Raw genomic sequence first — 27478 nt, 5'->3', positions numbered from 1 at the left:
CATGAGTGCTGTGAAGTGTGTAAACCTGACGATTGACAGACCTGTACCCCTGGGGATAAAAATACATTATATGTTTGCTAAAAAAAAAAAAAAAGAATAGACTTGACACCAATCTGAAAAAAAAAAAAGTATCCAAAAACATAATACTTGGGAGTAAATTTTTAAAAAAAAAAAAGCATAAAACTTAACCTGAAAACCTTTACTTCATATCCACTTGGTTGGCTATAAACAAAAAGTCAGATAGTAATATAGGAAGTGGAAAATCCCAACAATCATACACTACTGGTGTGAATGTAAATGATGCAGCCATTCTGGAAAACAGTTTGGCATTTCCTCAAACGGTTAACACAGTGTCATCACAAGACCCAGAAATTCCACTCCTAGCTATCTACCCAAGAGAAATGAGAACACATGTCTACACAAAATTTGTTCAAGAATCACACCAGAATTATTCACAATTGCCGAAAGGTGAAAACAACACAAACATCCTTCAACTGATGAATAAATATAGTATATCTAATCAATGTAATATTATCCCATGAAAAAGAATGATTAATATGTTACAACATGAGAGAACCTTGAAAATACTGTTAAGTGGAAGTCATGAGTCATGAAAGGCCGTATCACTGAACATATTTATGATTTCCCTTATATGAAATGCCCAGAATAAGCAAATGCAGTTGATCCTTGAACAACAGGGGTTTGAAATGTATGGGTCCACATGGATTCTTTTTAAATTAATGTATTGGAAAATTATTTGGAGATTTGCCACAATTTTAAAAAACTCACAGATGACCCATGTAGCCTAGAGATGCCAATAAAGATTAAGAAAAAGTTGGATATTATTTTAAGAATACAATATATCAAATATATAAGATACAAAATAGATGTTAGTCTATGGTCTATGTTCTGGGTAAGGCTTCCACTCAATACAAGGCTATCAGCAGTTAGGTTTTCAGAGAGTCAAAAGTTACACATGGATTTTTTGACTGCAAGGGGGTTGGCACCTTTACTTCCATATTCAAGGCTCAGCTATACATAGAGACAGAACTAGATCAGTGACTGCTTAGGGGCAAGGACCTGAGAAGAAAGGGATATGATACCTTTTCAAGGGCACATAGTTTCTTTTTGAAGTTATAATGATAACACTCAGTAAGCTGGCACAAACAGACATTTTAAAAAAAATTTATGTGCTGGCAAGGACATAGAGTAATTATGTAACCTGTTGCAACTGCTTTTAAAAACTAATTGACATCCTCTTTGGATTAAGTTGCACATTTCTGATGTGGATATATAATATTCTATACAAAAACTCTTGCACGTATGCATTGAGACAGATAAAGGTTTAAAATAGCAGTATTTGTAATTAGAAGAAAACTGGCAACTATCCAAATATCCCCAGAGCAATACTGTATAATCAACAAATGGAATAACATGTAAATACATATATAAAAATGAAAAAAACTACAGGTATACTTATCAGTATAGAAGAATCACACAAACATTAATACTGACCAAAAGGAATCACAAAAATATTTGCATTGTAATTCTAGATACATAAAATAAAAAATAGGTGAAAGCACAACTATTATTCTTACAGATTCATATGTATAAGAAAATAATACTCGAAAGTTCCAAGACCAGGACAAATGCTACTGAAGCAGAGTAATGTATGTATCTTACCAGCCCTCTTAGGAAATCCAGTTGAGAGGAATCTCAAAGATGTCATAATGTGTCCATTATCTACTTTTTGGCCAATAAATTTTACTGTTAATATTGCATATGGAAGACACTGCCTAGGTTTATCTACTGGCTTTGAAAGAACATTGTATTCATAGAAGTATACCTGAAAGATAAAGAAGGGGATAAAAGAACATTTTTGAGCTCATTAGTGTTGGCAGAATTAAATAAGCTCACATTTAAATGTTTATAAAAAATAATAAATAAACAACATCATAAAAAGAGAAAAAAAAGCTATGTAACTGCATGATGTTATTTATTCACTGGCTTCATACACAAACCTCTTCTCCCCAACTTCAACCTTAGTTTCTGAAATTTATTCATTTTTTAAAAGATTATTTATTTATTTATTTGACAAAGAGACAGTGAGAGAGGGAACAAAAGAAGCAGGAGGAGAGGGAGAGGGAGAAGCAGGTTTCCTGCCGAGAAGGGAGCTCAACGCAGGGCTCGATATCAGGGCCCCGGGACCATGACCTGAGCTGAAGGCAGATGCTTAACAACTGAGCCACCAGGTACCCCTCTAGATTTTTTTTTTTTAAGATTTTATTTATTAATTTGACAGAGAGAGAGATCACAAGTAGACAGAGAGGCAAGCAGAGAGAGGGGTGGGGGAGAAGGAGGCTCCCTGCTGAGCAGAGAGACCGATGTGGGGTTCGATCCCAGGTCCCTGAGATCATGACCTGAGCTGAAGGCAGAGGCTTAAACCACTGAGCCACCCAAGCACCCGTAGATTTTTTTTAAGTATAAATTTTTCCTCCAACCACATATATTTTACTTGGTAGGGTATCAATGTGGGGAGCAGCAGAAACAGTCTGTTTTAAACAACAAAGTATTTTTCCACTAAAAGTTCAAAGTTTTGCATATGTTATGAACACCTATAGTGTTTTAGTTGGAAGAAAAAGTTAATTGCAAAAATAATAATAGCTCAGGGTGCCTGAGTGGCTCAGTGGGTTAAACCTCTGCCTTCAGCTCAGGTCATGATCTCCGGATCTGGGATCAAGCCCCACATCGGGCTCTCTGCTTGGTGGGGAGCCTGCTTCCTCCTCTCTCTCTGTCTGCCTCTCTGCCTACTTATGATCTCTCTCTCTGTCAAATAAATAAATAAATAAATAAAATCTTTGAAAAAATAGCTCAATACATTTTACATTTGGGAGCATAGATACACTTCTAGAAAATTTATCTTCATTTAATCATATATATGTTGATATTCAGTGTCTATTACATATAATTTAATCTTCTAAAGAAGATGAATTGTCTACTGTCTTGGGAATTTATGACAGAAAATTAGTGTTTCACATGTAATGATGAACACGTTAAGTCTTTCTCCTGTTTCAAAGTAGAGAAGATCAACAACATTATTTCAAAGTAGCTTGTTATAAAAAAGTTGGCATGTTTTGCAAGCTAGGAATCAATCTACGGAACAACTAAATAAAAGAAACCATCCACTGTATTCTGAACACTAACTAGTTAAATGTAAATTTGGAAACTACTAACATTCCTAGATCACAAATATTAAAGCAGCTTTCACTATTTACTTAAGGTCTTTTTAAAAATAAAGATTTTATTTACTTAGTTGACAGAGAGAGAACACAAGCAGGGGGACAGCAGGCAAAGGGAGAGGGAGAAGCAGGCTCCCGTGAGCAGGGAGCCTGATGCAGGGCTTTATCCCAGGACCCTGGGATCATGACCTGAGCCTAAGGCAGCCACTTAACCAACTGAGCTACCCAGGCGCCCCTACTTATTTTATTTAAGGTCTTACTATTTGAATAAATTAAGAGATTTTCATTTAATATTTTGAGAAGCTGTTTTTAGTCAGGTATCACACAGTGTGAAGCATGTCACTTCCAAGTAGTCAAATGATCTAAAAAGTTAGTATACCGCTGAATTGTAGGCTTGTAACTCAATGGTATCTTTCAGAGAAGGTGTGCTTCTGGACATATGGCAATCAAAGTTAGGAGAAGGATCCAAAGAAACTTTGTTTTTATCTACTGAAGGCTGAATTTTCTTCACTTTCCCAAAGAGAACCTAAAAAGAAAAAAAGCAAAAAGGTCCATAAAAAGACAAACACACCAGAACATTTTAAACTCCCATGCTAGAACATAAAGTAAGGCTAAATAAATCTTTTTTTAAAGACACAAATAAAAATGGAGAGATAATCCATGTCCCAGATGAATAGGATGACTTATTATTAATCATGCCAATCCCCTTTCTAAATTAAACTCTAAGGTTATAGAAATTGTAACTAAAATTTTAGAAAATCTATTTGTAGAAATGAATTTTAGTCTAAAAACTTATTTGGACAACTGAACAAAGAATAGCCCAGAAAATTTTGAAAAAAAATTTTTTTTAAGATTTTGAGAGAGAGAGAGAGACAGAGTGAGAGAGCATGAGAGAGGAGGTCAGAGGGAGAAGCAGACTCCCCATGGAGCTGGGAGCCTAATGTGGGATCCGATCCTAGGACTCCAGGATCATGATCTGAGCCGAAGGCAGTTGCTTAACCAACTGAGCAACCCAGGCACCAGAAAAAATTTTTTTTAGAAAAAAAAAATGTTGGGTCAGAGATAAGAGAATGATGGAAGAGGAGAGGTGACTTGAACTTCCAAGGTATTAAATGTTTTTGTTTTTTAATCTTTAGAGAGAAGGAGAGAGAGAAAGTGATATCAGGGAAAGGGCAGAGAGAGATGAGAGAATCCCAAGCAGGCTCTACGTCCAGCACAGAGCCTGAGGAAGGACTCCATATCTCAGGATACCAAGATCATTAACTGGGCCAGAATCAAGAGATGGACACTCAGTCAACTGAGCCACTCCGGACCCCCTAAGTGTTTTTTAAAAGGATGGTACTACCACAAAAAGGCAGAGGGAGAAAATGAACAAAATAAAAAGGCTCAGATAAGTACAAGAATCTTTAAAAATATAGTGTAATGTTAAAACTACCATTTGAAATAAGTGGAGCAAAAGCAATAAATGGTATGAGACAACAGAAAAAATTAAATTCCCTTCTCAATATATAGACCAAAATAAATGCCAAACAAGTTAAATATTTAAGTAATGCAAACACTGTAGAAAGAAATGTCACTAACCTCAAAGTGAGAATTCTTTTCTAAGCATATATGCCAAGAACCCATAAACCAAAAACATGAAACTATAAAATATTCCAAAACATTTATTTGTACATCAAAAACAAATGAGTATACTAAAAGACAACCTACTGATTGGGGGTGAGTGGATGAAATAGGTGAAGGGGATTAAGAGCACCCATCTTTTTTTCGGATGGGGAGAGGTGTGGTGTCCAAATGCAGTGCTGGAACTCATGACCAACTCATGATCAAGACCTAAGCTGAAATTAAGAATCAGATGCTTAACCAACTGAGCCACCCAGGTGCCCCCGAGTACACTTATCTTGATGAGCACTGAGTAATATATGGACCTTATGAATCACTGTATTGTACCTGAAACTAAAATAACACTGTATGTTAACTATACTATAATTAAAATAAAAAAAAATTTTTAATGAAATAAGACTAAGACATATCATATACATACAATATTAACATACTAATTTGGATCGGGGTGAAGATACTGCACGGAGTAGGATATACTGAGGAACACTTAGGTGGCTGTGTATGGAAAACAAAACAAGAGGAGCCTGGGTGGCTCAGTTGGTTAAGCATCTCCCTTTGGCTCAGGTCATGATCCCAGGGTCTTGGAATCCAGCCTCATGTTGGCTCTGTGCTCAACACGGAGTCTGCTTGTTATTCTTCTTCTGTTCCTATCACCCGCTGTTTGTACACTCACTCTCTCTCTCAAATAAATAAATAAATAAAATCTTGAAATAAAATAATGAACATAATTAACTGATAAAAGTAAGGTGGAAGAAAGTACAACAGGACAAGTACACACAGTAATTCTACTACTGCTATTTTTCAATATAATAATACATTCATTCAAAATACTAAATTACAATACTAAATATAATGTGGTATCCTGCATTTGGGTCCTGGAAGAGAAAAAAATATGTAGAGAAACAGGCAAAATCCAAATGAAGTCTGTAGTTTAGTTAATGGTACTGAACAAATGTTAGCCTTTTCATTTTATTATTTTTATTTTCTTACTGAAATAGAACTGACATATACAATGCTATTTTCTTAATTTTGATGAAAGTATTATAGCAATGTGAAATGCTAATATTAGGGGGACGGTAAGTGAAATGTATACAGGAACTTTCTGTACTATCTTTGTAAATTTTCTGTAAATTTAAATTTATTCCAATACAAAAAGTTTATTTTTTAAAAAAGGAATATTAAGTGATAAAATATAATTGAATGTATATTCGGAAAAAAGGATATAAATCAGTAACTATTTTTTTTTAAATTTTAAAAAAATATTTTATTTTAAAGTAAGCTCCATGTCCAATGTAGGCTTGGAACTCAAAAGCCTAAGATCAAGAATCGCACACTCCACCTGCTGAGCCATCCAAACACCCCTCACTAAATATTGTTAATAAATATACACAGAATGTTTAAACTCAGCAGTAACTATGAAAGAAAAAATTGAACCAACGATTACAAACTATTACATAACAAGACCGGCAAAGATTTAAAAGTATAATATATAAAGTGAAGGTTGTGAGATAACATCCTATCCACACTGTGGATAGAAATGTCAATTAAGGGGCGCCTGGATGCCCCAGTTGGTTAAGTGTCTGCCTTAAGCGTCTGCTCAAGTCATGATCCCAGCACCCTGCATCGAGCCCCACTTCAAGACCTGCATTGGGCTCCCTGCTTGGGGGAAGACTGCTTCTCCATCTCCACCCGGCTTGTGCGCTTGTGCTCTCTCACTATCTCTATCCCTATCTCTGACTCTCAAATAACTAAATAAAATCCTTTTAAAAAAAGATTAAAAAACATTTGAAAAAAATGTTAATTAACATAACCTTTCTCAGGATAGCTGGACGTTACATACTGAAAGCTGTGAAAGTATACATAGCTTTGGCTACTAATCTGATTTCCTGGTAGGAATTACGCAATTAGTTCTTAGCAAATAGGTGTGTAAAAATACACCTATAAGGATGATCAAAGTAATAATTAAAAGTACAAAACAAAAAACCAAATAATTTATATCCCCAAGTTAAAAAATTTGTTATGCAAATTTATGAGAGCTACATAGTAGAATACTATGTAGTCAGTTATTCAAAAGGCTATTAGAGGGGTGTCCGGCTGGCTCAGCTGGTAAAGCATGTGACTCTTGATCTTGGTGGTGGAAGTTCGAGCCCCATGTCGGGTGTAAAGATTATACCAAAAAAAAAAAAAAAAAAGAAAACCTTAAAAACAAAGCTATTAGAGAAGAATAATTATTTAATGCAACGAAAAATCTGTCTTATAATCAATGAGAAGAAGTTATATAGTACACAAAGAATATATTTTAATTACCTTTATACATGCATATCTGCATACATAAGCAAGACTATAGATATATAAAAAAACGAACTGTTGTTATTAATGGGCTTTCTGGAACTTCTTGGTATGCACCACATTTTCTAAAATCAGTTTGTATTACTATTTAATATAAAAATTGTGCCTTACAAATTTGATAATATTTGAAGCCTAAACACATAAGGAATTATTCCAAAGGAAGCACTGGTTTTGTATGTACCCATCCTATGTTACAAACCTGAGGATCCTGCCTACGTAATGTAATTTCAGTAGTCCTGGCAAAGCTAAAATTAACCGTAAAAGTGTATCTTAACCAGTTAGTTGATGCTTTAAGATTTGGTAAGACTTATTTCTTTTCAATTTTGAGTAATTTTAAACTTTCAGAAAAGTTGGGAAACTAGTGCAGAGGTCCGAGATACTTGTATCCAGTTTTCCCTAAAGTTAACACCTTATATAAGATGTTATGAGACTAAATTATGAGAACTAAGAAACATTGTTATGTTTTAACCTGAAACTCATGTGACATATAATGCATGTCAATTATACTTCAATAAAAATTTAAAACAAAAAGAAATTAACATTGTATAATACTATTAACTAAAATAAAGATTAAGAGTTTAGTAACTTTTGCTTAAGCCAGAATTACTATAATCAATGTTTTGGAGAAAAACACTTAAAACACTCTGGTATTAATTATGGTCTGAACAAAAAAAGAGAAAGAAGGGTTATTTAAGACAGAAAAAGATGTAAATTGGAAAGACAAAGATGATACAGCCTGTGTTTGCTTACTGGGAGTTTTGTTTTATGTCACATACCCAACTAAAGTCAGAAATAGGGGAAAATTTCAAATGATGATGATGAAAGTAATATGTATATACTATTTATTTTATATAATACAACTTAAAAACATAATAATTCATACTGAAAGGAGAATATGTTCAGGTCAATTTAAAGTAACTGAGTATAATATTTAGTAATTGTTTTCTGCTACCTACCTTAAAAATTATAATACTTTCTACAGTAATGCTTCTACTATGAGCATAATTCAAAGCAACATCAACATGTCTAAATACATAAATTCCAAGAAGAGGATTTCCTAATATCTTCAATGTAGATGTTCTGGTACTTATCCCATTTTGATATATTTCAGCCACATCATTCTGAGGAAGTGCTAAAAAGCAGAAATGTTCTTCAAGTTCTCTGCCATGTCTTCCATTCTCACGCATCTCTGACCTAAAGCAAAACAAACTGTGTGTAGTTAAATGAGAATACTGACAGAATTTTCAAGGTGAAGATAAATATTTCAGTTTGCTACAGTTAGAAAGCAAGACAATTACTGGTAACATTCAGAAACATCACCATTCTATAACAAGCTGGGCTGAAAATCATCTAAGGAAAGAATTCAAGACGTAGATAACTACTCTTCCAGAATTATGAACTACTTTCTGTATAGGGCAGTGATAATAAGGGCTAATATTTCTCAAATGCTACTAAAATACTCAGCATGCTAAGACTTACCCTTTCCAAGCACTTTTGTAAAATTTTTAATTTTCCAAGAATTGATTGCTATCATTATTTTATTGTTGTTTTTATAATCATTTTTTTCCCTCATCCTCCTTGCCTCAGTTATACTCATTTTTAAAATGAGGAATATGAAGTTCAGAGAGTATAACTTGCCAAAATAGCAAGGCGACAAGAGTTGGAATTATATATGTGAAGTTTTGTTTGCTAAGCTCCAGAGCTCAAGTTCTTACTTACTTGTCTATGGATGAAAAGAACGTGCGTTTCTTAAATAAATATATAGAAACAAATATGATAAATTATTAGGGACATTCTCCATTGTTCAGGGATCCAGATTGCAGCTGGAAGAAACAAACTAGGATTTGATTACAGAGCACTCCTATCACAGAAGTAAGAAAATTAAGAATCATCCTCAAAAAAGATTATAATCTGAAGTACATACACTCTTGAAATTTTGACTATACACCAACAAGAACCATTTAACTGGGGGTGCTGGAGTGGCTCAGTTGGTTGAGCGCCTGCCTTTGTTTCAGGTCATCATCCCAGGGTCCTGGGATCAAACCCCTGGATCAGGTTCCTTGCTCAGTGAGGAGTATGCCTCTCCCTTTCCATCTGCTCCTTCCCCAGCTCATGTTCTCTCTTGCTCTCAAATAAATTAATCTTTTTTTTTTTAAAGAACCACTTAACAGTACAGACAAGCAATCTAGAAGGCTTGCTCAGGTGTAGTAGCAGCAACAAGTGCCACACTAGGTGATACAGAAGAGAGGTCCAATCGCTAGGACAGAGGTGTGCTTCCAAATCATTATCAGCAGTGGAGAACCTCATAACTTAAAGTAAGGTGTATACCACAAAAGGAAAATTGTTCTTGAATACCACATTGCTACCAATATTTTTTATTTCCTGGAATACCACTCAGAGTTTGTATTAAGTATACTAAGCACATTAGCATATTAGTATTTACTTTATTTGCATGAATAACTTCCTGTTTACAGTACACAAGGCCACAAACCACATGGCAACAGTTACAAGCAAGAATAACTGATTAGATCATGACTACGTTGTCCCAGTTCCTGGAAATGTGAAACTTAACTTTCAACTCCACATATCATCATCTTCTGCTCCTGCTTGCAACTTGACATCAGCAGATTCCATGAACCACTAAGATCTCCATGTTGATAGGGTTTAAATATCACAGAAGAATTAAGAGTACTTTTTTCTGTTTTCCCAATTTCTCAACTTGTTTTTCCTAGACTCTGGAAAAGCATTAATTTTTTTTTTTAAATTTTATTTATTTATTTGACAGAAAGAGAGATCACAAGTAGGCAGAGAGGCAGGCAGAGAGAGAGGAGGAAGCAGGTTCCCTGCGGAGCAGAGAGCCTGATGCGGGGCTCGATCCCAGGACCCTGAGATCACGACCTGAGCCGAAGGCAGCGGCTTAATCCACTGAGCCACCCAGGCGCCCCAAAGCATTAATTTTCTGAGCGTGCCTAGAAGGAATTCCCATGTGGGAGTACTAACAACAATAGCACAAAGGATGGGAGGAAGGAAGGAAATGTTCACTGTTGTAAGGTTCTTACACTACACATGAATATAACATTATGTGAAGGTACACTGTGTAAACCCTAGAGCAGGGTTTCTCAACAGTGGCACATATCATTGACATTGTGGGCTAAGTAATTCTTCGTGTTACCTAGACATCTTACTGGCTTAACATTATATTCTCTTACAGGACTAACTAAAATGTAAAAATATAACTTAATAAAGATTTGACCCAGAGCTCTAAAAAGCTTTACAAATTAAAGTAGAAAGTATTCCTTGAGTTCAAATTAGTAATAATACTGAATATTTTGTTTTCAATCTATGTTTTCAGAGTAACATCTGAAAAACATTTAGGACTAAATATAATTTAGACAAAAACGAGCAATAAAAAATTACTCTTTAGAAGTTTTCAAAAAAATTTAATTCCACTGTAGTTAATATAGTGTTATATTAGTTTCTGGTATATAATATAATGATTCAAAATTCCATATATTACTCAGTGCTTGTCAAGTAAGTGTACTCTTGTTCCTCTTTGCCTATTTCACCCACCCCTCCCCACCTCCCCTATAGTAACCATCTTTGTTCTCTATAGTTTAGTCTGTCTTTTCTTCTCCTTTGTACTTTTGTTTTGTCTCTTAAATTTCACATAAGAGTGAAATTCTATGGTATTTGTCTTTCTCTGACTGGCTTAGTTCACTTAGCCTAGATCCATCTAGGATGGATCTTTTTTTTTTTTTTTTAAGATTTTATTTATTTATTTGACAGGCAGAGATCACAAGTAGGCAGAGAGGCAGGCAGAGAGAGAGAGGAGGAAGCAGGCTGTCCGCAGAGCAGAGAGCCCGATGCGGGGCTTGATCCCAGAACCCCGGGATCATGACCCAAGCCAAAGGCAGAGGCTTTAACCCACTGAGCCACCCAGGCGCCCCTAGGATGGATCTTCTTAATGGCTTATTTCACTTAACCTAGATCCATCCATGTTATTGCAAATGATAAGATTTCATTCTTTTTTATGGCTGAATAATATTCCACTGTGTATATACCATATCTTCTTTTCTATTTAGCTGTCAGTGGATACCTGGGCTGCTTTGATTATTTGGCTGTTGTAAATAATGCTGCAATAAATGGGGTACTTAGATTCCTTTGAATTAGTGTTTTTGTATTCTTTGGGTAAATACCTAATAGTGCAATGGCTAGATCATAGGGTAGTTCTATTTTTAACTTTCTGAGGAATGTACATACTGCTTTCCAGAGTGGCTACATCAGTTTGCATTCCCGCCAGCAGTGCAAGAGGGTTCCCCTCTTTCCACATCCTCAACCAATACCTGTTGTTTCTTGTGTTGATGATTTCAGCCCTTCTGACCCATGTGAGGTGATATCTCATTGTAGTTTTGATTTACATTTCCCTGATGATGAGTGATACTGAACATCCTTTCATCTGTCTGTTGGCATCTGTTGTCTTTGGAGAAATGTCTATTCATGTCTTCTGCCCATTTTTAAATTGGATTATTTTTTGGTGTCTTTAGAAGTTTTATTAAAAGTTTGGCTCTTCAGAGTTATCAGACACTAGGATCTATGTTAACTTATTAAAATGACTGAAGCTCTGAGTCTCAAGACTTCCATTTCAGATATCACAGGTAATATGAATTTGAATAGCCTTTTTTGTAGTGACATGTAAACAAATAAGAATATAAAGACCTAATACATACAAAGTGACCTATTAGTGAGAGAGGAAGCTGAAGAGACTCCATTTTTAGAAAGGTTCCATCTCTGCTGTTGTTCTGCTAGGCTCCATTTACTTTTGTTTGATATTCTGCATCTGAATAAACCAAAGAAGCTATGTTCCCATCCTAAGTGGGAAACAAGAAAGTTAATCATTCTTGGAGTTTTGTCCTAGGCCCCCAAACATGAGTTAACATCTAAGAGTTGGACCCCAAACACATTCCAGGCTATTAGCTGCAAACAAACCTCGGCCAGTGCTGGCATCAATAACCCCTACCTTCGGTGATTTATAAAATACACCTACTGTTCACTTGTTACTTGCCTCCGACTGGACCTTACCCTGGATTCTGAGAGAAAACATACCCTTAACCTCTTTCCAATATAATTGCCTAACCCTATGTGATGAGACTCATTCTCCTTTACTCTCTGAACTCCCACATATTCTGTCTGCTACTCTGCCTGCCACTTATGCTATTTAATAAACTCTGTTTTCACTTCCTGGCTTGCATTTATTTTCTCTCCGGCGCGAAGTCAAGGATCTTGCTGGATGGTCCTATGGGAACCCTCTCTGGGTCTGAGGAACCAGCCTGCCTGCATTATTACCAAGAAACATTAATTCCAATCAAATTCCGTGCTAACAGGATATTTATATTATCTTAAATATAAAAAATAAATAATAGTTAAGAATTTTCCAAAAATATTTACTCATGTTTTTATGCACTAATACTAATAAGGAGTAAGTGTCACAATCTGTCAGGCCCTGTATCTTATACATACTTTAAGCTCTGGAGTGGAAGTTCTAAATCAACCCAGCACTCAAGTATTAACCTGTAGATATACTCTTGGTTGTGGGTTGGTCATTTTTTTAACCACTATTTTATTAAATGTTAATAAACGTAAAAAACTTAGATAAGAAAATTCATATGGACAGAGAAGTCATGTATAAGTTAACACAGCACAACAAATGAGTGGATAGAATTCTGGATATATTTTGGAAGAACATGACCTTAGAACTGACTGTGTGTATGGAGCGCCTAGGTGGCTCAGTTGGTTAAGCCACTGCCTTCGGCTCAGGTCATGATGTCAGAGTCCTAGGATCGAGTCCCGCATCGGGCTCCCAGCTCTGTGGGGAGTCTGCTTCTCCCTCTGACCTTCTCCCCTCTCATGCTCTTTCTCTCAGATAAATAAATAAAATCTTAAAAAAAAAAAAAAAAGAATTGACTGTGTGCTACTATGAAGTTTATCTACCTACTGAAACCAACTACAACAAAGTATAAGGTATAAGTGCCTCAGATGGAATGCCCAGATCATAATTACATTATATAGAATAGATTTGTATATAATAGGTAGTAAATAATTTTTTGTTGAGTAAATGAAACACTTTCAGTATCATATCTCAAAGTTTAACGGCAAACAAAAGAACTCTACGTACTTGGGTGTGTGGAGGAGAGAATATAAGTATTCAGCTAAGTATGTCTTTTAGGAAATAGTTAAAGAAAATGAAGTAATTGGCTTTGGAGAGCTGGAAAAAGAATTTAATTGTTTTCAAATCCATGAGACGGCTGGTAAGTGATCAATCTCTACCTGGCATGAAGTACAATGTGTGAAAAGAAGCATAAACAAGGAAGAAAAATTGAGATTTAACTAAGTTCACAGAAGAAGTAAATTTCTATTTTTTCTTTTTAAAAGATTTTATTTATTTATTTGACAGAGAGACAGAGCACAAGCAGGTAGAGTGGCAGACAGAGGGAGAGAGAGAAGCAGACTCCCTGCTGAGTAGAGAGCTGGATTTTGAACTTGATCCCAGAACTCTGGGATAATGCCCTGAGCTGAAGGCAGATGTTTAACCAACTGAGCCACCCAGGCATCCGGTAAACATTTTTTTTTTTTAAGGAGTGGGGGAGAGAGAAAATGGGTATGGGAAGGGCCAGAGGGAGAGGGAGAGAGAGAATCCCAAGCCCAGAACAAAAGCCAACATGGGGCTTGACCCCACAACCCCAAGCTGAAATCAAGATGAATGTTTAACCAAGTGAGGCACCAGGGCACCCCAGAAGAAGTACATTTTTGATTCAAGGGTAGTGACGTCAAAAAGATGGTAGAGTAGCAGACCCCACCCTCCGGCCAGGGCAACAAAGATCAACCATTAGATAGCTACCTATAAACAAAAACAGCTTTGGGAGAGCTTTGGAGGTCACTTAAGAAACTTCAGCACATGGTGGCATAGAAAGCTAGACAATAACTGTGCAAAAAGGGAAGGATAAACATCTTCAATTTGCCTGTACCGTTCCACATATTGAACAGGCACTGCTCAGTGTCAAGAGGAATTCCCTAGATAGAGAGTTCTCCTCACCAGGAAAGTGAGAGTGAGGTAAGTAACCAGTTTCCCCAGACCTTTGGGGCATCACATAGAGAATCAAGGATCTGCTTTTGATCCTTTAATCCTTTGATCCAAATGGGGAATGGCAAAGCTGAGACACAAAGAGATGGCTAGGAACAACGAATAAAAGCAGAGGCTACCAACAGGAGCTATACAGCAGGAGCAACCACCTTCCCACTGACTGCTGAGCAAACATCAGTAGCTTTTACTACCGAAGAAACCAACAGCCACTGTTGTAGCGTACCCCTGCAAATATCACTAGCCTCAGACCCACAGGTGTTTATACTTGTTGACACCAGTCACCTGATGTCTTCCCCCCCGCCTTCCACCAGAAGCCCGCCAAAGACTCTGGCTTCAAGAGTGCAACACACCAACTTAGATTCTTGTAGCTGACACTCACTAGCATGCAGGTGCTCAGGGCTAGCTCCTCCAGCTGTGTACTTATATGCTGTTGGCTAAGCATCTGTCGCCAGCCTATACTGCTGTGTGCACACCATGGCAAGATCCTGCAGCCACATTAGACCACTTCCATACCCAAGACTCCTATAGCAGTATATGGGCCAGAGCAAGCTCAATCATATGTCACTCTCCTGTATCACTAGGTTCACCTGTACCTAGCCACTCCAGCTATGCACCTGAATACCCTCTGGCCCAATCCCCACCATTAACCTCCACACTGCTATGTGTCCAGGGCAAGATACTGCCAACACAGTAATGAACAACAGCTAGGATCCCCACAGCTGCCAGTGCACATGTTCTTGGCTGGCCCTTGCTGCCTACCCTGGCACTCACCACTACACATGTGTTAGCAACTGGACCTTGCCACAACACAGGCACCTGCAAATGAGTGTGTCCATATGACAGACTCTGGCCACTACCACTGCTTACTCTGGTCCCCAGCTGATGGACCAGGAGGAGATGCTGAGAACCCCAACAGACCTTGCAGCATATGTGAATGCCTAGGAGCACTGACCAAAGACCACACAACTGCTGATAATGTACAGGCCACGGCCTGATCCAATATTTGTCACCCACCCCCTAGACCTGAAGCAACTACATGTCCTACACTTGGCACCCTGCACCAGAGCACACTCTACCATGTCCCCACTTGCAGGTGAAGGTCTATACTTACCGAAGTTCAACATATAAATTCTGGAAGACATGACCACTTCTTCAAATTTATAGACACCTATGCAGAGCTTTAAAGATTATGAAGAATCAGTGAAATATGACTCCACCAAAGGCATAGAGTAAACCTCCGGTAACTTGCACAAGGAAATGGAGATATAGGATTTATATTGCTAAGAATTCAAACTTACTCTAAATATTCAACATAGTATTGAAATCCTAGCTAGACAAATTGGTAAGAAAAAGAGATAAAAGGGAGAAGCAAATGCAATCTCTGTTTGCAGATGAACTTGATATTATGTACAGAAAAATCTAAAGACTCCACCAAAAAACTCTTAGAACAAATGAATTTAGAAAAGCTGTAGCATACAAAATCAACATACAGAAAAATTTTACATGTCTATACACTAAAGAGAACTATCAGAAAGAGAAATTCAGAAACCATCCCATTTACAACTACATTGAAAAGAATAAAATACCTAGGAATAAATTTAACCAAGGAGGGGAAATACATGTACACTGAAAACTGACATTTGCTAAAGAAGACACAGATATAAAGAATGTCTGTGCTCATGAGCTGGAAAAATTAACATTTTTAAAAAGACCACACAACCCAAGGCAATCTACAATCTAATGCAATCCCTACTGAAGTTCCACTGGCATTTTCCATAAAAATGGAATAAATAATCCTAAACTTGTATGGAACCACGAATAGCCAAAGCAATCTTGAGAGAGAACAAAGCTGGAAGCACAATGCTCACTGATTTCAAATTACAGTTTAAAGCTATAAAAACTGGGACGCCTGAGTGACTCAGTGAGTTAAGCATCTGCCTTCAACTCAGGTCACAATCCTAGGGTCCTGAGATTGAGTCCCTCTTCTGGCTCCTTGCTGAAGTGGGGAGCCTGCTTCTCCCTCTGCCTGCCTCTCCCTCTGCTTATGTGCTCTCTGTCTCTTTTTCTCTGACAAATAAATAAAATCCTAAAAAAAATAAATCTATAAAAATCAAAACAGCATGGTACTAGCATAAAAACAGACACAGATCAATGGAACAGAACAAAGAGCCGGGAAATAAACCCAGGCATATGCAATCAGTTAATTTATAACAAAGAGGCCAAGAATATACAGTGGGAAAAGGACAGTCTCTTCAATAAATGATGTTGGGAAAACTGGACAGTCACATGCAAAAGAGTGAAATTATACCACTTTCTTACACCAGGCATAAAAATTAACTCAAAATGGATAAAAGACTTAAATGTAAGACCTGAAACAATGATCTCCTGGAAGTAAACAGGCAGTAAGCTCCTGTACATTGGTCTTGGCAATGATTTCTTTGGATTTGACCCTAAAAGCAAAGGCAACAAAAGCGAAAACAAGCACATAGGACTGTATCAAACTAAAATACTTCTGCACAGCAAAAAAGAATCAACAAAAGGAAAAGCTGACTTATGGAGTGGGAAAAAATATTTACAAATTGTGTATCTGATAAGGGGTTAATATCCAGAATACATAGGGAACATACAATTCAAAAGCAAAACACCAACAATCTCATTTAAAAATGACAGGGAACTTTAATTGACATTTTCCAAAGAAAATGCACAAATGGCCACAAAGTACATAACAAGGTGCTCAACATCACTAATCATCAGGGAAATGCAGATCAAAAACCATGATGAGATATCATCTCATACTCGCCAAAATGGCTATTCTCAAAAAGACAAGGTAAAGAGTGCTGGTAAGGCTGTAGAGAAAAGGGAACACTGGTGCACTGTTAAAAGAAATATAAACTGGTATGCCACTATGGAAAACAGTATGGAAATTTCTGAAAACACCAAAAATAGAACTACTCTATGATCAAGTACTCCCACTTCTGGATATGTATCTGAAGTAGATGAAACTGCTATCTCAAAGAGATACCTGCACCAACCATGTTCATTGCCAGCATTACTTGTAATAGCTAAGACATAGAAACAACCTAAGTATCCATCAACACATGAATCAATAAAGAAAATGTGGTACAGGGATGCTGAGTGGCTCAGTTGATAAGCAGTTGCCTTCGGCTCAGGTCATGATCCTAGGGTCCTGGGATTCAGTCCCACATTGGGCTCCCTGCTCAGTGGGGAGCCTGCTTTTCCCTCTGCCTGTTGCTCCCTCTGCTTGTACTCTTTCTCTCCCTGTCAAATAAATAAATAAAATCTTAAAAAAAAGAAAAGAAAATACACACATACACACAAACACCATGGAATATTATTCTGCAATAAAAACGAAGGAAATCCTTCAGTCTGTGACAAAATGAGTGGACCTTGAGGGCATTGCGTTAAGTCAGAGAGAGACTAATACCATATAATCTCACTTACATGTGGAATCTAAAAACATCAAAATCATAAAAACAGAAGATGATTGCCAGGCCTAGAGATGAGGGGAAATGGTGAGATGCTGGTCAAGGGTACGAACTTTACATCAGTTATAAGATGAGTAAGTTCAAAGGATCTATGGGACATAGCATGCTAACTGCAGTTAATAATACTGTATCATCTACTTGAAAGTTGTTCTAAGAATAGAGCTTTGGGACACCTGGGTGGCTCATTTGGTTAAGCCTCTCTCTGCCTTCAGCTCAGGTCATGATCTCAGGGTCAGGTCCCGCAGCTGGTTTCTTGCTTGGCGGGGAGCCTGCTTCTCCCTCTGCCTGCTGCTCCCCCTACCTGTGCTTGTGCTCTCAATAAAATCTTAAAAAAAAAAAAAAAAAGTTAGCTTAAAATAAATAAAATAGAGCTTTAATGTTCTCACCATAACAATGAAACAAAATGGCTAATTATGTGAAATAAAAGATGAATTAACTAACATTATCATAGTAAACATTTCATAATATATATGTGTATCATTTCAATAAAGCTGGAGGGAAAAAATTTTCTAATTCACACAAGAATTCTGGATAAGGCAGTGTAGTACTTTTCTACTGCTGCTGTAACAAATTCTTACAGACTTAGTGGATTGAAGAAAATCAAGCTTCTTTTTTTTAAAAAGATCCATTTATTTATTTTAAAGAGGGCAAACTAGGAGAGGGGAAGAGAAAGAGGGAGAATCCTGGAGCACACTTGTTGCTGAGGGGAGCCTGACAAGGGGCTTGATCCCATGACTCTGAGACCATGACCTGAACCGAAACCAAGAAGTTGGTCACTTAACCAACTGAGCCACCCAGATGTACCAACAAATCAAGTTTATTATCTTTCAGTTAAGTAGAACATAAATCCAATAAGTCTCAATGGGTTAAAATAAAGGTGTCATCTGGATTGTATTCCTGTCTCAGGGTCTGGGGGAGGATCTCTTGTTCACAAAATTTAATCATTTGCAGATGGAGGACTAACATCCATTTCCTTTCTAGCAGTTAACTGTAGGCTGCTCCCAAGTTCTAGAAGTCACCTGCATTCCTTGAATCATAACACCTCTTCTCCATCATTAAAGCCAGAAAAAGCAGGCTGAATCCCTCTGAAATTTTTCTTCTGTCTCCTATCTGACCCATTCTTCTGTTGTCCTCTTATATTTCTAAGAGCTCATATCATGAGCCCACTCATTCATATTGGGCCCACTCAGGTAACCCAAGATCATCACCATCTGCCAGTTTGTGATGTCAACCAGATCTGTGGAATCCTTTTTGTTATGTAAAGTAACATATTCACAGATTTTAAGAATCAGGATGTGGGCACACTATGGGCGTACACTATTCTACCTACAGAAGGCAGATTCTGAACTTACTCAGTTCCCCAACAATATTAAGAATTTAAGTTTCTCTGCCTTGATTCTCCACACTGCTGTCCACAGTTTTTATCTTTGTCTAGCTCCTTTAAGTCTTTAAAAGGCTGTCAAGCAGTAGCTAGATCTATAAGCTTCCTTGCGTGCAGTCCTTAATAGAGACACTGACTTCATCTCAGGATGTCCAGGCAAGTCTCATGCTGGGTTCTAATGAGCTATACAGACTAGGTTTGTACATCAGTAAACCAATAAAAAGAGTAAGACAAAGAATAGTTTAAATTATATAAGATGATTTAGAATTGTTAGAGATACTAACTTGGTTACCTTTTATACACGTCCTTCTTCCAACATATATACTTTAAAAAGTATTCATGGCCACACAAAACACCTTCAATCCACCTTGCAGAAAGGGAACCACCTGAAGTGTCATCCAGTCACTGCATCTAACTTCAGATCTATGCTGGGAGTAATATGTCTTCATTTCTAATAGCTCTGGATATAGATCTATATAGTTATCATCCAATCTGGCAATATATAGCTACAAGACTAAGTTATCTATACCCAGAAATACATTGGTGAAGGGAAAATAATAGGATAACTACAATTAAATTCAGAAAAGTGAAGAATGACACGTTAAGGGTGTTAAATGGCCCTTAGCAACAGTACATCTCTTTGAAAAGAAGCTAGGATTCTCTACCCTCAAAATTCCAAAGACTAGTAACCATAGCAAGATCATGTTTAGACAATGGTTGCAGTTAGAACTTTCAGTCTCCTGGCAGCAAACTTCTGAAACCTTTGCACCCTCCAAGGCTCTGAATTTGAAATGGCCTTTACTGCACTCCAATTTGAAACTATCCATTTCTTCCCCCCAATTGCATTTAAAATATATCTTTATTGTATAAACCTGAGTACTTCCCGTTTACCTGGTAGAAAATACTTAAAAGGAGGTATGGGAAAGCTGAAGGCAACAGAATTGTGCTTTGCAGCACTTATTTCCTGTTAAATCTTTTTAAACCCAAATTCAAACTAACTTTGGAAAAGATGAATTCTTTACTTCAAGCTAATCTTATGAAGCTGATCTGTGATACCAGATCATAAGAAGAAAGGCTCTTTCTTACCAAATCTGAATTTTAAAGGCCCTTTGCATCCAAGCAGGACAGGGCCAACACACCTTAACATCATGAATTTCTATATAATATCCCCCCAAAACAAAGTCTCATGAAGCAAATATTTGTGCACAAGGTATAAAGGATTATCACCAACTTCTCAAGTTGGCTCCCTTACTGCCCAGTCTTCAAGTTAAATCCATAGTGTAGAATCTCTTATTTGCCAGTACCCCTTTCCCAGTATGCAATTCATTACCAGCTGGAATGCTGTTGACTTCAAGCACAAAAACTTGCTCAATTGGCTAAATATAAGTTGACTACTTTTTCTTATTATTATTATTACTACAAGAAATTCAGAAATCAGGCAGCCTTTATCAGGGTTGATAGATTTTATGGCTCCAGATATCAGCAAGGATCCAGGTTTTTTCCATCTCTTTGTCCTGCTGTCTTCAGCCTTAGGGTCATACTAACACTAGTCTTTTTATTACCTCACAAAGGTGTTATCAGTCACTTAAACACGCTTCCTTGGTTCACAAATGGCTTCTCTTTCCTAGAGACCTCCCAAGCCAATCCATCTTGAGTGTGTTATTGACCCAAACTGATTTATTTCTGCCCATCCTTGGAATCAATCACTGATAAAGTAAATGAAATTAACCACAGATGCTCAGACTACATCTGGAGTGAGACATAAACTGAGATAGCAAGTATTAATTCAAACACAACATTAAGCCAGGTACTGACAATCTTTAAAATATCCTTTCATGTAATTTGAAAATTTTTTAAAACAAAAAGGGTCAAACCGATACAAATAAGGCAATGGACTTAAGAATAATTCAGTTTCTTTTTTACCCATTAAGACTAGCTCAATTTTCTTAACTCTTCAAAGCATCTCTCAAAACTCTTAAGAATAATCAGTCCCAGGGGAACCTGGGTGGCTCGGTTGTTAAGTGTCTGCCTTTGGCTTAGGTCATGATCCTGGAATAGAGTCCTGCATCTGGCTCCTTTCTCAGCAGGAAGCCTGCTTCTCCCTCTCCCTCTGCCTGCTGTTCCCCTTACTTGTACATACGCACTCTCTCTCTCTCTCAAGTAAATAAAATCTTAAAAAAAAAAAAAAAAAGTAAATATTTCCTTCAGCTCAGGTCATGATCCTGGAGTCCCAGGATCGAGTCCTGCATCGGGATACCTGCTCAGTGGGGAGTCTCCTTCTCCCTCTCTCTCCCCCTTCTCATGCTCTCTCTCTCATTCTCTCTCTCTCAAATAAATAAAATCTTTAAAAAAAAAAAAGAATAATCAGTCCCTCATCTGTGCACCTATATCTCTATTATTTTTTTAAAGATTTTATTTATTTATTTGATAAACAGAGAGCACAAGTAGTCAGAGAGGCAGGCAAAGAGAGAGCGGAGGAAGCAGGCTCCCCGCTGAGCAGAGAGCCCAATGTGGGGCTCAATCCCAGGACCCTGGGATCATGACCTGAGCCGAAGGCAGAGGCTTCAACCCACTGAGCCCCTAGGCGCCCCAGCCACCCAGGCGCCCCGACCTAAATCTCTATTATAACATTTTATTTTATATATACTTGTATGTCTTCTAAACTAGAATGTGAACTCTTTAAGACAGAAAAAAACATTCATTGTTCTTCAAGGGTTATCAAATATGGTGTCTGACACAGCAGGTACTGAAATGTTTAACAAGTGATGGAATACACAGATGTTTAGATTTTTTTTTAAAAGATTTTATTTATTTGACAGACAGAGATCACAAGGAAGCAGAGAGGCAGGCAGAAAGAGTGAGAGGAGGAAGCAGGCTCCCTGCTAAGCAGAGAGCCCGATGTGGGGCTCGATCCCAGGATCTTGGGATCATGACCTGAGCCAAAGGCACAGATTTTAACCCACTGAGCCACCCAGGCGCCCCAGATGTTTAGATTTTTAATGCTTTTGCTGTTTTCAGACTTAAGAAGTGGTAGATGGAATGCAGGTAAGAAGTGGAAATTGGTATCCTTTGGAGATACTTGTTTTGCTGAGCCCATAGATATAATAACTCCTCTAAAAAGAATGACAGAAAGAAAAGCCAAGGGGCATCTGGGCGGCTTACTCAGTTGAGCGTCCAGCTCTTGGTTTTGGCTCAGGTCATGATCTCAGTGTGGTGAGAGAGAGCCCGGCGCCAGGCTCTGTGCTCAGTGGGGAGTCTGCTTGAGATTCTCTTCCTCTCCCTTTGACCCTCCCACCACTCTCTTAAAAATAAATAAAATCTTGAAAAAAAGGAAGAAGAAACTCATGAAGCCAGTAAATCAGACAAAACCAGTATATGGTAGAAAGACCTATTAAATGAGTATAAAGTACTATGGGAAAAAATGAATTTGTCTAATTGGACAAATAACTAAGAAATCAGTATTTGCTGGGTGGTTGTTTATTTGCAATGTTCTAGCATATCGTGTATTTTTGGGTAATTTTTAAAATTTCTCTAACATTAACAGGTTGTAAATTAAGTGTTGGGCAGGGGAGCATTATGAAAAAGGACAAAATTTTAAAATGCCTAAAAGAACTGAAATCAAAGAATATCAGGAATTAATTCTTGATTAAACTCTTAATTCAAACTGGAAGTGGCAGGATATATCCAGTCCATTCCACTTTTGCTCAGAATTATTGTTTTCTAGATGACAGAAATGCTGTCAACTACATTTGTCACTACGAATTCAAAGTGATATCAGAGGGTAAGTATGTTTAAGTCAAGAGGAATTAATTCTAAAACAAAAAAAAGAAACCAAAAACATTCTAAAACAAATTCTAAGTGTGGGTCCTTGATGAAGCTACAGTTAGGTTTTAAGTTAAATGCCAATTAGTGAAGGAGAAACAAATCAGAAAATGAAAAAGGTAAAATTGTGTTACATAAGATCTAAATTAATAAATATAAAATGTTTACAATGAAAGCATGTGCTTTTCTTCTTTCTTATAAAAACAAAATAATGGATTATACCTTCCCCCAAAGTATAAGAAGAACCTTTTAAAAAAATTAAAATTAAACTAATTTAACACTCTGTTAACTATACTCAAATAAAAAAAAGAAGAAAAAGTGGCTCTAGTGGAAGAGCTGGAAATAGCCAGATACAATCCTGCCAAATTAAAACATCAGCTAGGGAAAAAGTTATTTTCTGAATACTTTATTTTATATTACACAGGAAGCACAGGGAATCTACAAAATGTGTGCTTAATAAATGTGCTGATGTAAGCTTCTGAAAAACTATCAAGATTAAAAAAATTACAAGTGTCTGAAATCTGTCTACATTAACCTGTAAAACTTATTAATCAAAATCTTACACTTAGCTCTTCACTATCACACAAGGCTACGAGAAGCCAACAAAATAATAATCTCTGTACTTATTTTCTTAGTAATACTTACCAAATTTCTACTCAAATGGTAGAAATTACTAATTCTTATAACTTCATAGTAAAAATAAAAAACCCAAAATCTCAACCTTCCTTAGGTCATAGTAACTTACCTCTTAGAAGTAAAGTTTTTTTCCAACTCCTCATTGTGAACCAGTTTTGTATCCCCGAACCGCCATGATGATTGTAGATCACAGCCTAGATCAAGCTGGCACTGGTTAAGAGTATCATGTATGAAACTATACTCTCTAGTATTGGTGCAACAAGATGACAAGTAAACTAAAGATAAAGAAAAGGGAAGTGGTTATTTGACTTTAAAACTACATCTTTGTACATCTACATAATGACATACATAACTATAATATCAAACCAGAAAAATGATGTTGGTAAAATCCACATCTTAAGATTTTACCAGTTTTACAGGCACCTGTGTGTGTACAGTTCTGTGAAATTTTGTCCTTTGTGTAGATTCATGGCAACCACCATAATCAAGATACACTAGTGTTCCATCCCACAAAGATCTTCCTTGAGGTGTTTTAGAAATAGAATCATACTGATAACTGTATTCCCTTTCTCTGCCTCTAAATCTTGAAAACTACTATTCTCCATCTCTATAATTTTGTCATTTCAAGAATGTGTTATAAGTAGGATGTTTTAGTTGTGACCTGTGGACACTGGCTTTTTTCATTCAGGATAATCCTTTTGAGAATCAACTAAGTTGTTAGTTACTTCAATAGATGTTTTCTTTTTATTGCTGAGTAAGTACTCTATGGTATCGATGTATCATAGTTTAACCGTTCACTGGTTATAAACCTAGGTGGTTGTCTATTTTTGGCTATTACAAATAAAGCTGCTATGAACATTTGTGTATAGTTTTTTTTGTGTGGATGTATGTTTTCATTTCTCTGGGATAAATGCTCCCAAAGTGTAACTGCTGGGTCATTTGGTAGTTCCATGTTTAGTTTTTTTTTTTTTTTAATTTTTTATTTCTTATTTTTTTTATAAACATATAATGTATTTTTATCCCCAGGGGTACAGGTCTGTGAATCGCCAAGTTTACACACTTCACAGCACTCACCATAGCACATACCCTCCCCAATGTCCATAACCCCACTCCCCCTCTCCCAACCCCCCTCCCCCCAGCAACCCTCAGTTTGTTTTGTGAGATTAAGAGTCACTTATGGTTTGTCTCCCACCCAATCCCATCTTGTTTCATTTATTCTTCTCCTACCCCCTTAACCACCACCCCCCATGTTGCATCTCCACTTCCTCATATCAGGGAGATCATATGATAGTTGTCTTTCTCTGACTGACTTATTTCGCTAAGCATGATACCCTCTAGTTCCATCCACATCATCGCAAATGGCAAGATTTCATTTCTTTTGATGGCTACATAGCATTCCATTGTGTATATATACCATATCTTCTTTATCCATTCATCTGTTGATGGACATCTAGGTTCTTTCCATAGTTTGGCTATTGTAGACATTGCTGCTATAAACATTCGGGTACATGTGCCCCTTCGGATCACTACGTTTGTATCTTTAGGGTATATACCCAGTAGTGCAATTGCTGGGTCATAGGGTAGTTCTATTTTCAACATTTTGAGGAACCTCCATGCTGTTTTCCAGAGTGGTTGCACCAGCTTGCATTCCCACCAACAGTGGAGGAGGGTTCCCCTTTCTCCGCATCCTTGCCAGCATCTGTCATTTCCTGACTTGTTAATTTTAGCCATTCTGACTGGTGTGAGGTGATATCTCATTGTGGTTTTGATTTGTATTTCCCTGATGCCGAGTGATGTGGAGCACTTTCTCCATGTTTAGTTTTTAAAGAAAACTATTGAACTGTTTTTCAAAGAGTGGCTGAGGTATCTGGTTTCTACTGGTTATATGACTTATTTTGTTTCTCCATATCTTTGCTAACATTTGGCATTGTTATTCTTTTAATTTCAGCTGTTTTAACAAATGGATAGTGATATCTCATTGTGGTTTCCATTTCCTTAACGGCTATGATGTTGAACATCTTTTTATGTTCTCATTTGCCATCTGTACACCCTCTTTGGTGAAATGTCTGTTCATGCCTTTTTCCTCACTAACTGGATTGTTTTACCACCTTTTTTAGCTTACTAATGAGTTTTGAAAGTACTTTATATGTTCTGGATATGAGTTCTTTTCATATATGTGATTTACAAATGTTGGCAAGGATGTAGAGAAAAAAGAACCCTTGTGCACTATTGGTGGAAATGAAGTGCTTCAAAAAATTAAAAATAGAAATACCATATGATTCAATAATTTCATTACTGGGTTTTCACACAAAGAAAATGAAAATACAAATGTGAAAAGGTACAAGCACCCCTATGTTTGCTATAGCATTATTTACAGTAGCCAAGATACAGAAGCAGCCCAGGTGTCCAAGAATAGATGAATGGGTAAAGAAGATGTGATACACACACACACACATGCACATGCATATCCACACACAAAATGGAATATTACTCAGCCATTAAAAAGATGAGATCAGGGTCACCTGAGTGGCTCAGTGGGTTAAAGCCTCTGCCTTCGGCTTTTTTTCCACATATTTTCCACATATAGGTGGAATCATATGGTATTTGTCTCTCTCTCTCTGACTTACTTAACATAATACCCTCTAGGTCCATCCATGTTGTTGCAAATGGGAGGATCTCATCTTTTTTTTTTTTTAAGATTTTATTTATTTATTTGACAGACAGAGATCACAAGTAGTCAGAGAGGCAGGCAGAGAGAGAGAGGAAGGGAAGCAGGCTCCCTGCCTAGCAGAGAGCCCGACGTGGGGCTCGATCCCAGGACCCTGGGATCATGACCTGAGCTGAATGCAGAGGCTTTAACCCACTGAGCCACCCAGGCGCCCCGAGAAAGAGAATCTTAAGCAGGCTCCATGCACAGGGAGGGGTGGCGGAGGGGAGAGGGGCAGAGGGAGAAGGAGAGCAATTTCCCTGATGAGCAGAGAGCCAGATGCAGAGCTCCATCTCAGGACCCTGGGATCATGACCTGAGCTGAAGGCAGTCGCTTAACCAACTGAGCCACCCAGGTGTCCCTTGGGAGTCTGATGTTTAACCAACTGAGCCACCTAGGTGCTCTAATATTTGCACTTAAAGCACAAAAACACTATACATGTTTTGTTAGATTTATAAAAATGTATTTCAAGTTTGGGGCTATTATAAATGGCATTATGTTTAATATTTTGATTTTCATGTATTCTTAGCTAATACGTATTCAATTCATCTTTCTTTTTTAAATTGAAACAGTTGATGTACAGTATTACATTACTTTAGATAACATAGTGATTCAACAATTATATACATTCAACATTTTATTCTTTTTTTACAGCTGAGTAATATTTGTGTGTGTGTGTGTGTGTGTGTGTACATACACATACCACACCTTCTCCATCCATCCATCCATCCATCCATCCATCCATCCATCCATCCATCATCGACACTCAGGTTGGTTCTACAGTTCTTCTATTTTGATCTTGCACCCAGGAAGCTTGCTGAACTTATTAGAGAGTTTTTTTTCTTTTTTTGTAGTTTCTTTGGGATTTCCTATGTTGATCATTATGTGACCTTCAAACAGAAACAATTTTATTTCTCCTTTTCCAATCTGTTTTTAAGTTAAATTTGTTCCTTTTTGCACTGACTACAATGTCCAGTACTATGTTGTTAAGAATGGCAAAAGAGAAGGTTCTTGCAGTCTTCTCTTATAAAGCTTCAGTTGTTCATCATTTAGTGATGTTAGCTACATGTATCTTTC

General features: G+C 37.2%; 1 protein-coding gene across 1 annotated transcript in view; it reads right to left on the bottom strand.

The window, feature by feature from the left end:
* Positions 1–27478, bottom strand: part of TEX15 (testis expressed 15, meiosis and synapsis associated) — an 85515-nt gene that overhangs the window by 22625 nt on the left and 35412 nt on the right. Inside the window, exons 4-7 of the mRNA XM_045987441.1 lie at positions 23804–23969; positions 8168–8405; positions 3619–3765; positions 1684–1846 (exon numbers count right to left, since the gene is read on the bottom strand). Of these exons, the coding sequence (XP_045843397.1) occupies positions 1684–1846; positions 3619–3765; positions 8168–8405; positions 23804–23969 (714 nt within the window). The remainder of the gene's footprint in view (positions 1–1683; positions 1847–3618; positions 3766–8167; positions 8406–23803; positions 23970–27478) is intronic.

Source organism: Meles meles, chromosome 2 (genome assembly GCF_922984935.1).
Source record: "Meles meles chromosome 2, mMelMel3.1 paternal haplotype, whole genome shotgun sequence".
Classification (NCBI taxonomy): Eukaryota; Metazoa; Chordata; class Mammalia; order Carnivora; family Mustelidae; genus Meles; species Meles meles.
This window is presented reverse-complemented; position numbering and strand designations above follow the sequence as displayed.